At 46.9% G+C, this 14568-nt stretch overlaps 1 protein-coding gene across 8 annotated transcripts in view; it reads left to right on the top strand.

The window, feature by feature from the left end:
* Nucleotides 1-14568, top strand: part of STXBP5L (syntaxin binding protein 5L) — a 1956595-nt gene that overhangs the window by 1439106 nt on the left and 502921 nt on the right. For 5 of the 8 annotated variants that reach the window (XM_085621039.1, XM_085621035.1, XM_085621037.1 and 2 more), the window contains exons 18-19: nucleotides 10650-10801; nucleotides 14102-14173. In XM_085621039.1, coding sequence (XP_085477165.1) covers nucleotides 10650-10801; nucleotides 14102-14173 — 224 coding nt within the window. The remainder of the gene's footprint in view (nucleotides 1-10649; nucleotides 10802-14101; nucleotides 14174-14568) is intronic. The other 3 variants (XM_085621040.1, XM_085621038.1, XM_085621036.1) reach the window with 1 other exon arrangement.

Here is a 14568-nt window from a genome sequence, read left to right as displayed (position 1 = left end):
TGCTGCTACTATGTCATGAGTAATACCCAGCAATCCTGACTTTTTTTGGCTGTGGGGCTTAGCATTAGGGGACGGATAGTTTTACTTTCCCGTTAATGGTCCGTCCCAGCCTAGAAAAGGTTATTGGACTAAAAGGCACCCATATCAGTGGGTCCGCCACTTTCAAATATGGAAATGCTGCTCTTTGAAAAAAACTAGAGACATCAGACACTGAACATGTTACAGAAAACAATTTGAAGAGCTGTAGCTGCAGACACACACATATATTTGCAAGGTAAAAAATGGAACTACATCCATTACGAAATGCTCTGACCTCTGTACTGCTCTTCTGTTTGGACCTTATAGCTCTGCATTTCACTGCTTCTGCACTCACTGGCTACCGGAAGAAGAAGTGCCATTGCTCTTATGTGCTGCAGTCAGGACCACACTACACACTGACACTGCATTGATGGTCTTGCAGCTAAGCACACCACACCACAACTCTTGGCTCTTCTCAGGCCAGCTCTACCCTCTGAAGTTCTTTCAGTGCTGCTTGATGGTGCTGGCGTCATCGAGTGACAGACAGCCTTTCTGCTGTGGTCTCTCTCTTCCACAGGTCACATTAGGGATGCAGTCACGACCTCACCCCCAGACAGGGACAAACACACATGACTGGAGAGCTTCACTGGGGAGGATGAAGTTCTTATCCGTCCGGGCTGCCGAATTTGCCCAGATGGGCTCAAAGGGGTGGCTGCAGTTAGGGAAAACATTTTACACCAAGGCTGGCAACACAAACTCAGCACCACAGCAGCACAGACCAATGTAAGTGTTGTGTATGGCAACAACTGGGCAGGTGTGGCATCAAGGGGAAAATAAGTCCTGAAGCCACCAGGCCCAAGTACTGTCAGTCTCACATGTAGTCACTTGCGCAGGTAAAAAAACAGCCTTGGCACAAATTATACAGCTTGCGATAGTTTGTTGCACTCAGAAATCTCAGTCTGCCTGAGTGAGTTGGGTCTCGACCAGCCAGCAGCAACGCTACCAGAGCAAGCTATGTTTGTTATACAGCTCATTCAGCACCTCAACACGGTCCCAGAGGAGCTATAAAGCATGACTAATGCATTTTAGTGTGGTGATGCGGAAACCAGCACTAAAATGTGTTAGTGGGACTCTTGATGCGTGGTACTTGCCGGGGCGGCACTGAATTTTGGCTGGGGTATGGGGTCCCCGGGGCTGAAATTGGCCTTTTGATGGCAGAAAAACAAGCAGAAAAGCCAAAACAGGGGGAAGAAAAAAAACTGAAAAAGGCAAAACAGAGGGCAGAAAAATGAGAAGAAGAGGCAAAACAGGGGCAGAAGAATGAGCAGAAAAGGCAAAACAGAGGGCAGAAATACAGGCTGAAAAGGGCAAAAAAACAAACAAAAAGGCAAACCAGAGCAGAAGAGGGTAAAACAGGGCAGAAAAATAGCAGAAAAGGTAGAGTCAAGGGAAAGGCAAAACAGCAGAAAAGGCAAAACAGAGAGCAGAAAAACGATCAGAAAAGGGAAAACAGAGCATAAGAGGGGACTCACACACCCACTCACAAACACACTGAGAGACTCGGGCACCCACTCATAGACCGACTTAGACACTCATACACCCACTCTCAAAACAACTCAGATACTCATGCACCCACTCACAGACCCACTCAGATATTTGCGCACCCACTCATAGACCCTTTCAGATACGTACGCACCCACCCACAGACCCACTAAAAGACACACACCCACTCGCACACCCACTCAGAGACTCATGCAACCACTCATAGACCCACTCAGAAACACATGCACTTACTCACAGACCCACTTAGAGACTCATATAATCACTCACAGACCCCTCAGAAACTCACACACCCACTCACTCACATACTGACTCACACACTCATGGAGGTACTCCAAACCCACTCAGGCACTCTGACACCCCCTCACAAACCAACTCAGACACTCACACACCCATTGAGACACTCATGCAGGCATTCCAACACCCACTCAGACACTCACACACCCACTAACATACCCACTCAGACACTCACAGACCCACTGAGGCACTGATATACTTACTCACACACTCACTCTCAGTGTTACAGGTCAAACTTAGAAATTTACTTAAAAAGCAAAAGGTTACACGGATGCTATAGTTAGGAAATAACATAAAAAAGTAGAGATTCACACAAAAAACAATAGTTAGGCTCATATTTCACTCCTACAAAACCATAGAAATTCAGCAGTGATATTTACCTGAGCTTAGTATACCTTACGCCCCCGCAATGCACTGCTTATGACATCACATATTACACTACTCATGACATGGTCAGTGACATCACTGATGCCATCACTGATGACATCTCAAATGATGTCACTGATGGCATGACATTATCCACAGAACCACTCACACCCCTATAAAACCTCCAATACACCCACTCATGCACCCACACAACCTCTCACATACCCGTTCACACGCCCATACAAGTACTCACACAACCACTAAGTCATCCATAGAGCCACTCACACACCCACTCACTCACTCAGCTACTCATAAGCCCCCCTCCCCTTTATTTACTAATCGGCCCTGGAGAATAGGGTCCCTGGGGCCATCTTGAGACACAGACAGGGTGGCTGCAAGTTCCCCCCTCCCATTTATTCACTATTTGGCCCCAGAGGATGGGGTCCCCTGAGCCTCGTATAGGCTTGTGAGGGGCGTTAGTATGCCACCTTCTCTTTTTTCAATATGTACGGCCCCTGGGGGATGGGGTCTCAGGGGCTGTTATGTGCTCGGTTTGGGGGACCCCAGGCACACTCCCCTCCCCAAAGATTAGTTACATTGACCTCCGGGCTCTGGCCCACCCAGGGGGTCTTATTTGTATAATTTAAAATGGCAGCCACCATTTTGAATTTTTTTACGCAATCCTGCAGTACTACTGCAGGACTGAGGTAAAAAAAAATGTGACCCCCACACAAGGGACATGGGAGCTGGGTATTCCTACCCTGCCCCCTTATACCTTTTTGCTAAATAACATTTTGAAGACAGGGGACTAAGTTCCCGGGTCCTCTAATGGGTGCAGTAACACTTTTTTTCATGTTGTAGCCAACCAATCAGAGCATTCGATCCCACGGAACCTTCACTCCCATGAGAGTAAGATGGCTCAAGGGAATAAAAAAACCCTAGGCCAATCACTATCCATCTAATCTGAAGTAACAAAAGGCAGCACACGTTTCTGCGTTGCGTTACTCTGCCCTGGGAAGGCGTTGCATGGGTGGAGCAAGGGTGTTCCCACTCATCCACCCATAGTTTTTGGCATATTCCCACATTTACTAGTCTCTGCAATGATGCTCAACATCCTGTGATTCTGGGAAAATCACTTAATATCCCTGTGCCTAACAAAAAAGAATGTGTCGTCATGTAACGCAACTGGTGCTCATGTAAAGCGCTCTGATACCTTTGGGTCAAGTTTGCACTATGTAGAAATCTGAACAAAAAGAAAATAGTAAATCAGGGAATGCGTCAAAATGCTATGCCTGCCGTAATGAGGAGAAATATCTTTATTTCTCCTCGTTTTTTTCATCTTGCTACATATGCTGCAGCACACGTAGCATGGGGAAAACACCTCAGAGACTTGTCTTTGTGCAGGAAGCACGCCAGCACAGAGAGAGCGCATGAATGCACCATATCGTAGAAGATATGGCGCATTCCTTCACTCTCCATTTGACACAGTGGAGCAAGTTGTCTTGTTGCGTTGCACTGTGTGAATTGTTAGTAAATCTGCCCCCTTGTAACTTGGGGCCTTTTTTATAATTTGGAGGAGAGGACACTCCGTCACGAACATTGTGAATTACAACAGCATTATAGCCTATGGCTCTTGTAATACGGCGGACAGACATCCACCATGTTTTGACTTAGTATCCCCTCTCTCTAAATAAGGTCCTTGGTTGCCAAGGGGCAGTCCCACTGGCATAACATAGCAGTGTTTTACCCTCTGAGCAGCCCTGAACCCACCATAGTTGAGTCGTGCACTCACACTTGACAGCCTCCTTAGTATAGTGGAGCAGAACCCTGACACTGGTCATCCTCCCAGCAGCAGAAGTAATCAGCACCCTTCAAGAAGGCATCTCCAAACCCTGAGTAACACGCCGGCAATGGGCAGCCTTCTGGCACTGTTGTGATAACTGTAAACAGGCTGCTCACTTGCATATTACTGCCTGTACAATTCAGGTTCTCCTGCATAATGTGGCAGCATTGTGGCTTGGCGCTGCCTGACATATCTGATAGAAACTACTAGCCGCAGATTCCTTCACGTAGAATTATCCTCAGGCATGAGACTGGATCCGGAAACTTTTGCCACATCATCCCTGCGCGCCGGGGACGGGGCGACATCACGTGACTCCGCCCAGGCGTCGACCGCGTACGTGACGTCAGCGAGGTCACATAAGACCCGCCCCAGCGTGCCTACGTCACTTTTTCCTTTTCCGCGTGCAACGCGGATCCGTTCCTTGCTGCGGGCCTGCTTAAGGCCCCCCTTTCTTCCATTCTTTTTTGGTGGGAGCAGTGTGCGAATGTCTTCTGGCTTTAAAACTTGCACGTTTTGTGGGCGTCTTATGTTGGCGACGGACCCTCACCTCATTTTCATGTAATGTTTGTGGGAGGATCACAGCACCTCGGATTGTGCGGTGTGCCAAAAGTTGAAGCCGAAGTCACGGCGGGAGCACCGAATGAAACTTCTCTCGGCGCGTCTCTCCATGTCGACGTCCTCACCTCGGTCTGCTTCGGCGGACGGCTTCACGTGTGCATCGCTCCCCGGTGGGTAAGTGTTGCAGTTCGTCCTCGGGGGCTGGTTCTCGGCCTACCGGGGGCGTGGATTCTCCGCGGGTGATGCGGCCCCGCGTGTCGTCCTATCCACCGTTTCCCGGTGTTGGAGCATCGAGAGTCCAGATGGAGACTTACGTGGCGGCTTTGCAGGCCTCGCTGGCGTCTCCTCCTCCTTCCCCTCCTGGGGCATCGGCGGATCCCTCGTTTTGCGCAGGGCCCTCCGCGGTGCCGCTGGTAGCTCCAGCCCCGGCGCCAACTGGGTCGCATCTAGGCTTGGAGGATGTGGTGCTGTTGGGGTGTGGCTCCTCTGGGGCACATCCTTCAGGCTACGCCATCTCTGCCTTGCCTCAAACCCCCGCGGGGGTCCCTGTGGTGTCGCGGGAGGTCACCGGGGCTCGGGTTGCATCCCTGAGCCCCTCTCGGTCCCTTGGCAGGGTGGTCCTGTTTAAGGCCGAGGTGACGCCGCTACGGCGCCGGCAGCAGCTGAGCCGTGCGGATCCACAGAGGTCAGTGGCCCCTCCTCGTCCCGCTCCGGGTCGAGGGCAGTCCCCTCGCCCTTCTCCGGGCCCCTCTCGTACCTCCTCACAGGCAGCTGCCTCGTTGGAGGGCAAGTCGGAGGTTGTATCGTCCCTGGCACCACCACAGGGGCTGCCGGGCAACCTTCGCCTCCTTCTGTGCTGCAGCCGGTGGAGGGCTTCGGGCCCCTCCCCAGGCCCATCCCATTCCTCCACGCAGGTGGTTGCCTCGGCTGGGGTCGGACCGGCGCCATCCTGGCGCCGCTCCGGGGTCAGTGCGGCTCCAGCTCTACTCCGGTCCCCGCTCCGGTCTCCGGTGCGGGGTGACTTGGAGGTCCCTTGCCCGTCGACGCTGGATGGCGCCAGTGTCCTGCCTCAAGCGGCGGACTCCACGGCTCTGCAGAGGGGTTGTATGGCGGATTCGTCTTTGGACGCTCCTTATTCTCCGGAGGCAGGCTGCATTTTGGTGTCGTCCTCCCCAGAGACTGGTCGCCGTGTGGTGTCTTTTTCACTGGCGTCGAAGGGTGGCTCCCCGCCCTTTCTGCAGCAGGGGTGGCCATCCGAGGAGCGGCAGGTCCCTCATTCTTCGGCACCTCTTGACTTCCAGGTCTGGCCCTTGCCCACCCCGCTTGGCCTCGGGGACGGCCGCCTTAGTTTGCAGCCGTCGCACACAGAGAAGTTGCTTTCTCCACCGTGGGGCCCTAAGGATGCGGGTGTGGCCTTCACTCACGCGGTGTCCGCGGCTGTGGGCATCCTACGCATGAGTGACCCGGTGGCTCACTTTCCGGCGGACCATCTGTTGGAGGTCCTCCACCAGGGCTCTGGTGGGAGGGAAATCTTGCTTCCCTTTGAAGGTTCGCTCCTTTCTACCTTGACAGGGGCTTGGAGGCATCCTGCCTCCGGGGACCCGGTGCCTCCGCATCTTCTGCATCGGCACCTTCCAAAGCCGCGTGACCCGACGTGCCTGTCCATTCACCCCTCAGCCGCCAGTCCCCTTCTGCGGACTGCTTTTCCCTCCCTGGAGCCCCTGTGGGCTCCGCCGTCCAGGGAGGCCAGCTGGCTGGACACTTGGGGACACAACATTTTCCCCTCGACCAGCGCGGCCCTGCGGGCCCTTAACACCCTGTGTGTGCTGGCTAGGGCCTCCTCCTGTTTGTGGGACTCAGCTGAATCTCTGGGGTCTGCAGCATCCCAGGAGTCTGCTCAGGTGGATTTGAGGCACCATGCGTTGGATGGCCGAGAGCTTGCGGCGTTCATTCTCCGCTCCGCTCTAAACGTCTCTGAGGCGCTGGGCCGGGCCATGGCTTCCTCAGTCGCTCTCCGTCGCCATGCTTGGCTTCGGGACGGCGTCTTACCCAAAAATATTCGGGAGAGGCTCATTGATCTCCCATTTGATGACAGTCTGTTGTTTCATGTCCCGGCCGACTCCGCCATCCAGAGGCTCTTGGCAGGGCTCCGTCCTCCTCCTCCTCCGTCCCCTCCTCAGTGACTTCTGAGTTAGAGTTGCCTTTAGGCCTTTTTAGGCCGGCGGTTATGGTTGTGGAGTATGCCTGGGCGGAGTCGCATGATGTTACCCCGCCCCCAGCACACAGGGATGCTGTGGCAAAAGTTTCCGGATCCAGTCTCACGCCTGGGCATAATTCTACGTGAAGGAATCTGCGGCTAGAATCGTCTCTACCAGTGGATCCCTGCTTGGGGATCGCCACAGGAGGGCGATCACAAAATTGTGAATGACAGAATGTTGTAGATAATGCACATAGCTATGTTATAAAATGGAATGTTGCTTATATTTATTCTATTCTATTTTAATAGTTTACATTGACAAACAGAGAGAATATGGTTTTTTTTGCACTCATTAGAAAGAGAAAAGCTAGAATCTTTCTACATGTTTCTACACATTCCAAGCTACTGAAGTTTTTTTCTGTCTTAAACTGACTTGTATTGAGCTGTTTCTAATATCGGTTTGCAACAAATATCTAACAGGTTTGTGGAAGGTTTAATTTTGCACTAGGGGTTTTATTTTTATTCTTCATGTTTGCAAACATGCTTACGCTTTCATATGAAAGAGCTGTGCACCAAGGTATTTAGTGGTTTGTGGAAAAGGTGATGGTGTGACCATGTATTATATGGGATAAAGTACTCCCTGGCGTACATGATAATAATATTGCAGTTCACCCCGGAGTTCCATAACTTTATAAATGAACGCAGCCTTTGGCCTCTGTATGGTTATGGGACTCCTTGGTGACTTCCAATATCCTTAAAATGTACGACATGGGGTACATTATCTGTATATAATCAGCGACTTTTACGCACCCAATTGCGGATTATAAAGAAATAATGTCAGAACTCAACTGCAATAATTTATTACAGTTGAGTTCTGACGTCACAATGCCTGCTGCCAGAGCCCATAGCCAAGGGGAAAGACAGGTCAGGTCACGGAGCATAATTAAACAGCTGTTTAAAGAAGGAAAATAAAAAGGTTGCTTTTCTTTCTTCTGCTCTGTTTTCCTAGCTGTACACTGACAAGCGGAAAGTAGATATTTATGGCAACATGTTTATGCTTTGCACTCCTTTGGTAATTATAGAGAAGTTAGAATCTTTCTGCATGTTTCTACTGCGCCTTTTTGTTAAAAAACTGACCTGTGTTAAACTGCTTCTAATATATTTTTGCAATAACTATCTAGCATCTTTTTTTAATGTGTTTAACCCCTTGCGTGCGGGTTTATTTCTCCCGCTGTGTGGGAGAAATAAACGGCGTTCGGGAACACGACGTCTCCCGGCCGCCGTGCGCACACACCCACCGTAATGCACGACAGCCAGGAGACGTCTTGCGCACGCAAGGGGTTAAATTGCACTAGATATTCTATTTCTACTCTTCATGTCTGCTCTCTCTGACATATGAAAAGAGCAAAACCAAAGATTTAAGTGGTTTGTGGGAAAGGTGTTGGTGTGACCCCGAATTTCTATAACCTTATAAAGGAACTCGGCCTTCGGCCTTTTTCCTCTATATGGTCATTGAACTCCTTGGTTACTTGCAATATCCTTATACTGTACGCCAGGGGGTACTTTATCCTATATATATCTATAGCTATATATATATATATATATATATATATATATATATATATATATATATATATTAGATTTAGATATATGTACCTACCTCCTCTAAGATGGGGGACACTTAAACATATAACTTCCTTAGAAATTCGTGTGGCCTGTTTAGCAGAGGTTGCTGATTTTTCCTTCCTGAACACTGCTATAATTGATGTGTGGAAAGGGGATGAATTAGCAAATTCAGGATTCAGTTGTTAGAGAAAGAGAAGTTTCTAGGAGGGGGCTGGGTTTTTTGTCTTCCCTTGAGTGGTCCATCCCAGAAAGCTGATGATAGCCAGATGCAGAGTTTCACACTTACCCTCTAAGTGTTATGTACACTTCTGTTAGGAGCCATCTGATCACTACCTGCTGTGAGAGCTACCACCATATACAAAGAAGTTGTCTGCACTATGGAATGGAGATGAAGTTCTGAAAATGAACCACCCCAAAGTGATTGCTGAACTGTAGAATGTGTATCCACATCCCCTGTCTTAATAGCATATATACAATTCGGACCCAAACTTTTCAACTTTGTTCCTGTTCCGAGTTGCTTCACTAACCAAGGAAATGGGTTCTCCGCAGAGCACTTGAAGAGCTGCTTTGATCCAGGACTGGAATCGCCAATGACCAGTCTGCCAGAGTTGAGGCACTATCTGGAAATTGGTCTTCTAGATGGAGAAGCTGTGGGCCTGTCTGACACCTGAGAGCCTGTTTGCTTGCTTAGAGGGAAAAAGGGCAGGCCCGCCTCATGTTTTCCAAAAAATATCATACAATATTACATACATATATAGGGCCTCCGAATCAAAATTATTTCCCAATTTGTCTGTTGAGACGTCACTCAAATAGTGCTCCCTCCCACCACAGCACAAAGGATAGATTAATGGACCAGCCCACTTCTGCCATTGGATGCTGTCATTGCATTTTGCCGATACAAATGGAATTGGCACCTTTCACAAAAATGCTTACTCGTACGTCGTAGGTAACAAACCTGGCGCAAGCAATCCTTTGACCTTTCCCTGCGAAGAAATAAGGTCAGGTTAGTCGTAATACTTTTACTCATTTGTCTTCATCAGTCTGGTAGGAAGCCCCTCTGAGGCTCCCAAGCGGAGCTGGGGGACCTCTTTGGATCCTCCAGTGTCCTTGTCGCTATTGTCATCTGATCCATCGATTACAGCGTAGTCCAACAGGAGGCTGTGGATCATCTTGCAGCAGGCCAGAGTTGATGTCTCCTTTTTCTCTACTACCAAGCAGAGAACAAAACATTACTAGTCAATGGTCAAATAATGCAGCCTAAACCCACCTTATTCCCCAGGGTTATAAACCCACATTCCTAGATATTTTAGAACTGTTCCAGCAAAGATTTTCAATGAAGTGTCTAGCAAATATATTAATCAATAGCTAACTGGGTCTGTTTGTTGTGAGTCGCAGTTTACAAAATGCATCATTGATATTCATGAGATAAGTCGGATTGCGGCCTACTACGATTTCTTATGTTAAGAACCACCCTATTAGTACATAGGTTGGTTCTTAAAATTCTCTACTGGTCGCAAATAGCTACCAGTACTTTACGACCAGTAAATATTACATCTTGCCCCTTGTTGCTCCAGAATAATGAAAATCATCAACTCAATGCTGTCAAAAAATTGTAGTGGGTGATTTATGTCTGTGGATGCTTTGTCAAGTTCACTTCCTTGCAGAAGGTTACTTTGACATATTTTCACTCATATAACAAACACGAGATGCTCCTGTGCTTTGTAATTTCCTGTATAGAGATTCCAGTTGTACCATTTCGTACTACCTGGGCTTGCTTCATACAGTTCTTATCTTTCAGCTGTCTCTCATGAGATCCTGTTGCAGCAGCTGGAAGAAATAGGGATATCAGGCACCGTCAGGAAGTGGCTAAAGTCCTTCCATACAGATAGACAGCAAGCAGTCTACCTGCCCCCCTGTACTTCAGAATTTAAGGAAGTGAAATGTGGGGTGGCCCTCTCTTTGTCAGTCTAAGTTAGTCTTTCTGCGTACTGTTGACTTAACTAGTGCCGGTACGCTCCTGCTCCCGTCCTCTATAAAATTTCATTCATTCATTCAAGCTCTTGACCAATAAAGTAAATGAAATGAAACTGAGAAATGTAAAGTAATAAGTACTGAGGCCAGTTTTAAACTGCTTGCTAAACTTTAAATTGTCCTAATTTTTTTATATTATTTTTCTCTTCTCAGTGTTGCTTTTGGAAACTGCAATGGTCTGGCTGTGGTGGACTTTATTCAGAAGACCGCGTTGCTGAGCATGGGGACCGTTGACTTGTACGGTTCCAGTGACCCCTACCAGCGCCAGCCTCGATCCCCCCGCAAAAGCAAGCAGTTCACTGCAGGTAAGAGCTACAAGTGCGGTAATGCAATGTGAGCCTTCTCAATGACTTCATTTATGGAGGATGAAGAGCAGACCGCATCAAGGCACATTTGTGCGCATCACCCAGAATCTGTATTGTCTGCTCTGATGTTGGCATTTGCCTTCATACATATGCGCAGAATAGACTGCGTACAGTGCTTTTGTGTTGACTTCAGATTAGAATGCCCCAGATAAGCCAGGTGGATTGTTGTGCACAAAAGGGACAATGTGCCTTCCAACAAGCGACACAAAGAGACAACCGTACATAATGAATCATCTCATTAAGCCAATCCAAGAAAGGGTAAAGTTGGAAAATCATGCTCCTGTTTTAATTTTGGAATTGGCTAAGTAATGTATTGTCCTTTAGACACCCTGATGTGATGTGCAGTATGTTTGCTCACTCCTTGACTAGAGGTAAGGATCACAATGATATGCACCATAGAACCCAAAGTATGAAAATGGGCAATGCAGCGGTCATGCACGGATCTTGTGGATTCCATCTCATCCTCATACACCGCTTGTAGAAGTGACTGAGAAGGGATTCAGTGCTTCCATCTCTGCTGTACAATCTGCCTGTGCTCAATGAAAGGCAGCTCACTATCATAAGCTACACCTTTAAAATAAATAAAAAATCTATCAATGTGAATTTATGTTTCCTTAGATGCTAGCAGAGAGTCATTATGGTTAGGGATTCTTTATTGAGGTTTGCAACATTAAAAACAGTCTTAAGATTAGATTTCTTGGAGATGTCATCATAGTTAGTAATTCACAAATCCACACTCTTCCAGTTTCATTACTTTCCACCTCTTGATTGTCAGCTGGTTGTCATTGCCTTCTTCCAATCACTGACCTGAAAACGGAAATGCAATTTTTTTTGTATGACCCAGCTCTCATTATCTGGCCATGCCTTACCAACTCCTTTTCCTCCATTGCTCTCTTGTGCCTTCCACAACAGACCAACAATAGGAACAACAACTGCATTTTTTAGGACTCAACTGAAGCAGACCCTATGAATCCATATGTTGACTATACATAAATGCTGTCCATTCTCTGGGAATGTATCTTCTAGTTCATCAGTGATATCGAAACCATCAGTGTTTGGCAATGATCTATTAAGTCCCAAATCCACATTTTCACGATCACCCGTGACTATGTAAATTACCTCTAGTTAGATTTATTGTTTGTAAATTTATCTCACATAGGTATCTTGAAACTCTTGCATTGATCCGGCACTCTTGGGTCAGTCTTGGACATTCTTCATGTAGGATAGATTTAATACCAGGAGCAGTTAAGAGCGGATGGACCTATGTTTGGCTCTTAACTCGTTGGTAGCCTGTGACTGTTAGATACTCAAGGAGACAAACACATCCAGCGTACAGGTAGCTGTAATCTGCACTTGGTTGTTTCTATATTAGTGAAAGTTGTAGATCTCCATTAAAACATTGTGGCAGTCTAAATGTCTTCATAAAAATGAATTGACACTATTGTCCAAAGATTCTGAATGACAAACCATAGCCACACTACTTTGTTGCTGGCAAGTGTGAATAGGCATCAAACACCCATGCTGCAGTCAGTTAAAGAAGTCTTTACATTTAATTAAGCTGCCATAAGAGCTACAGAGACAGATCTAAATCACACACCTGTGGGCAGAACCTAAACTACCAACAAGCCTCCAAAACCTTAATTTCTTTGGTCTAGAGTGAACCTCCGCTTAGTTCGGATCACTTAGCTACATACGAACAACATGACCCGGTGTAGAGATGGTGCTTCCTTGGTGACGTGTCCTTTGACCTCGTAAATCTTGAATATGGGAAGCCATTACTGAAGGGCACTGAAAGGTTTGGCAATAAACAGGATTGTCCCTATTAGTTTGTTCACCATATGTTGCTGAGGATCTAAATCAGCATTTAGCCCCATATGACACTCACCACCTGACTGAGATTTTTTTTCCTTTAACGAAAAGAATGTCTCTGAGATGATCCTCCGTCATGTCAACCTCACATCTGAAACTTAGATGGTTCTGCCTGAGGTATTCATTATGCCTTACTTCAGATATAAGATAGCACCCCATTTCCATCTGAAAAAGGATTTGTCCATCCTTTGTTTTTGCCAAGACCAAAACCAAGCTCTTGCTGAACGAGAATACATAGGTTTTAGTATCCGATGCCTTTCAGCTGTAACAATCCCCAACAGTGAGGGTTCTAGAGCGAATATCCATGCAGTACGTTGATATCCCACAACATGCCTTGCTGAAACTGAAATGCTAACTACTGCTGCTACTTTGTAACCTGTTGAGATGGTTTGGTGAACAGAGTGAGACAGGATGCAACACAAAAACCATTCGCCTCATTTAAAATTCAGTATCTCCTAATCCAAAGACTACCTTGGCTACTGATACATGCTTTTGTAGAGTGTTTCCCTTTCTCCGTGGGAACAGTGGTAAAAATACACATGTGGGATATATGTGCAGTAAGACAGTGGCCTGTGTACGACAAGGCACCACAGGGCTTTAGAGGTCTGTGTACCTCTGGCAGCATCTTCTGATGGGATTAATTTTTGGACTCAGCTTTCTAAGGAAGTATTGCCAACAAGCAGCAACTTGAAGGGATTTCACAGATTGATTTAAGTTGGAAGGTAACAGGTTGTGTTATAAAATTGTGCATTTTTTAACGTGGGAACAAGTCAACTGATTGTCACTGAAAGTGGCTGTTGTGATCAAACTGAATTCAATGTAACCATTCACGCTCATTAGTGCTAGTAGATCATCTATGAAAATTAGAGATAAATTTAACATCCCTACACATATCAGTTAAACCATGTTCCACAGGAGGAGAAGGAGCAGACATCTCTTTGAAATGATCACTGCAAACACCTAGAATGAAATAGCATCCATGGCACCAGACATTATAATGATTTCCAACACAGTTGGCTTTGACAAATTAACATGTGGTCATCTGTAGATCATAGTCACTCATCGAACAGAAGAAGTGGAAGATATCGACCCCTGCACCAATAAACATATGTTTCAAATCCTACCTGCTTCTTTGCCATTCACCCTCCAGCCCACTCCACTCATTCGCTCATCAGTAACATGCATATCTGATTCTTATGTGCTTACCTTGAGAGCTCAGTAGTGCGATGTCTGCGGAGATGTCTGCACCATGGCTGTTTCAGATGCGGATTATGAATATCACCTCCTTTCACTTTAGTCTGTGTTTTTTTCTCTTTTTCCTGCCTGCTGCTGATGCTGTTGCTGATGCTGATGTTCTGGCATGTCCCCAAGACAACTTTTGCATGCGTGGCCTGTCTAACTTTTACCCCGATTTAACGAAACGGATCCGTACGTCCTATCAGAGTAAGTTCTATGAAGGTTAGGCACCCGCGTCCATGCCGTTCATGCTATGCCTGCCCTGCGTCCATTTGTATGTGCCTCGTGATGTGTTTTCCTGAAACACATGTGCCCTGCATGCATTTGTTACCTTTTGGTTTGTCTTTGTTTCCAGTGTAAACCTGGTATGTGTTTACATGGCTTTATCTGGACATGGCAAGTGATGTTTCTCAATGGCACAATACTGCCTGGCTGCAAACATCTGTGCTTGTTTTTGGTGTTATTATCAGCATGTCCATGTCATATCATTGCTGTTAATTCCCCTAGTGTAAAGAAAGTTGTTTTGTCCTGGTGCAGTTAAAAAGTAATTACGTTTGCACCATAAGTACTATTTGCTTTACGTTTCTTTTGACCTTTCTTTG

The sequence above is a fragment of the Triturus cristatus genome, chromosome 8, assembly GCF_964204655.1.
Source record: "Triturus cristatus chromosome 8, aTriCri1.1, whole genome shotgun sequence".
In the NCBI taxonomy this organism is placed as follows: Eukaryota; Metazoa; Chordata; class Amphibia; order Caudata; family Salamandridae; genus Triturus; species Triturus cristatus.
The sequence above is the reverse complement of the archived record's forward strand: the minus strand, read 5'-3'. Positions and strand labels throughout refer to the sequence as shown.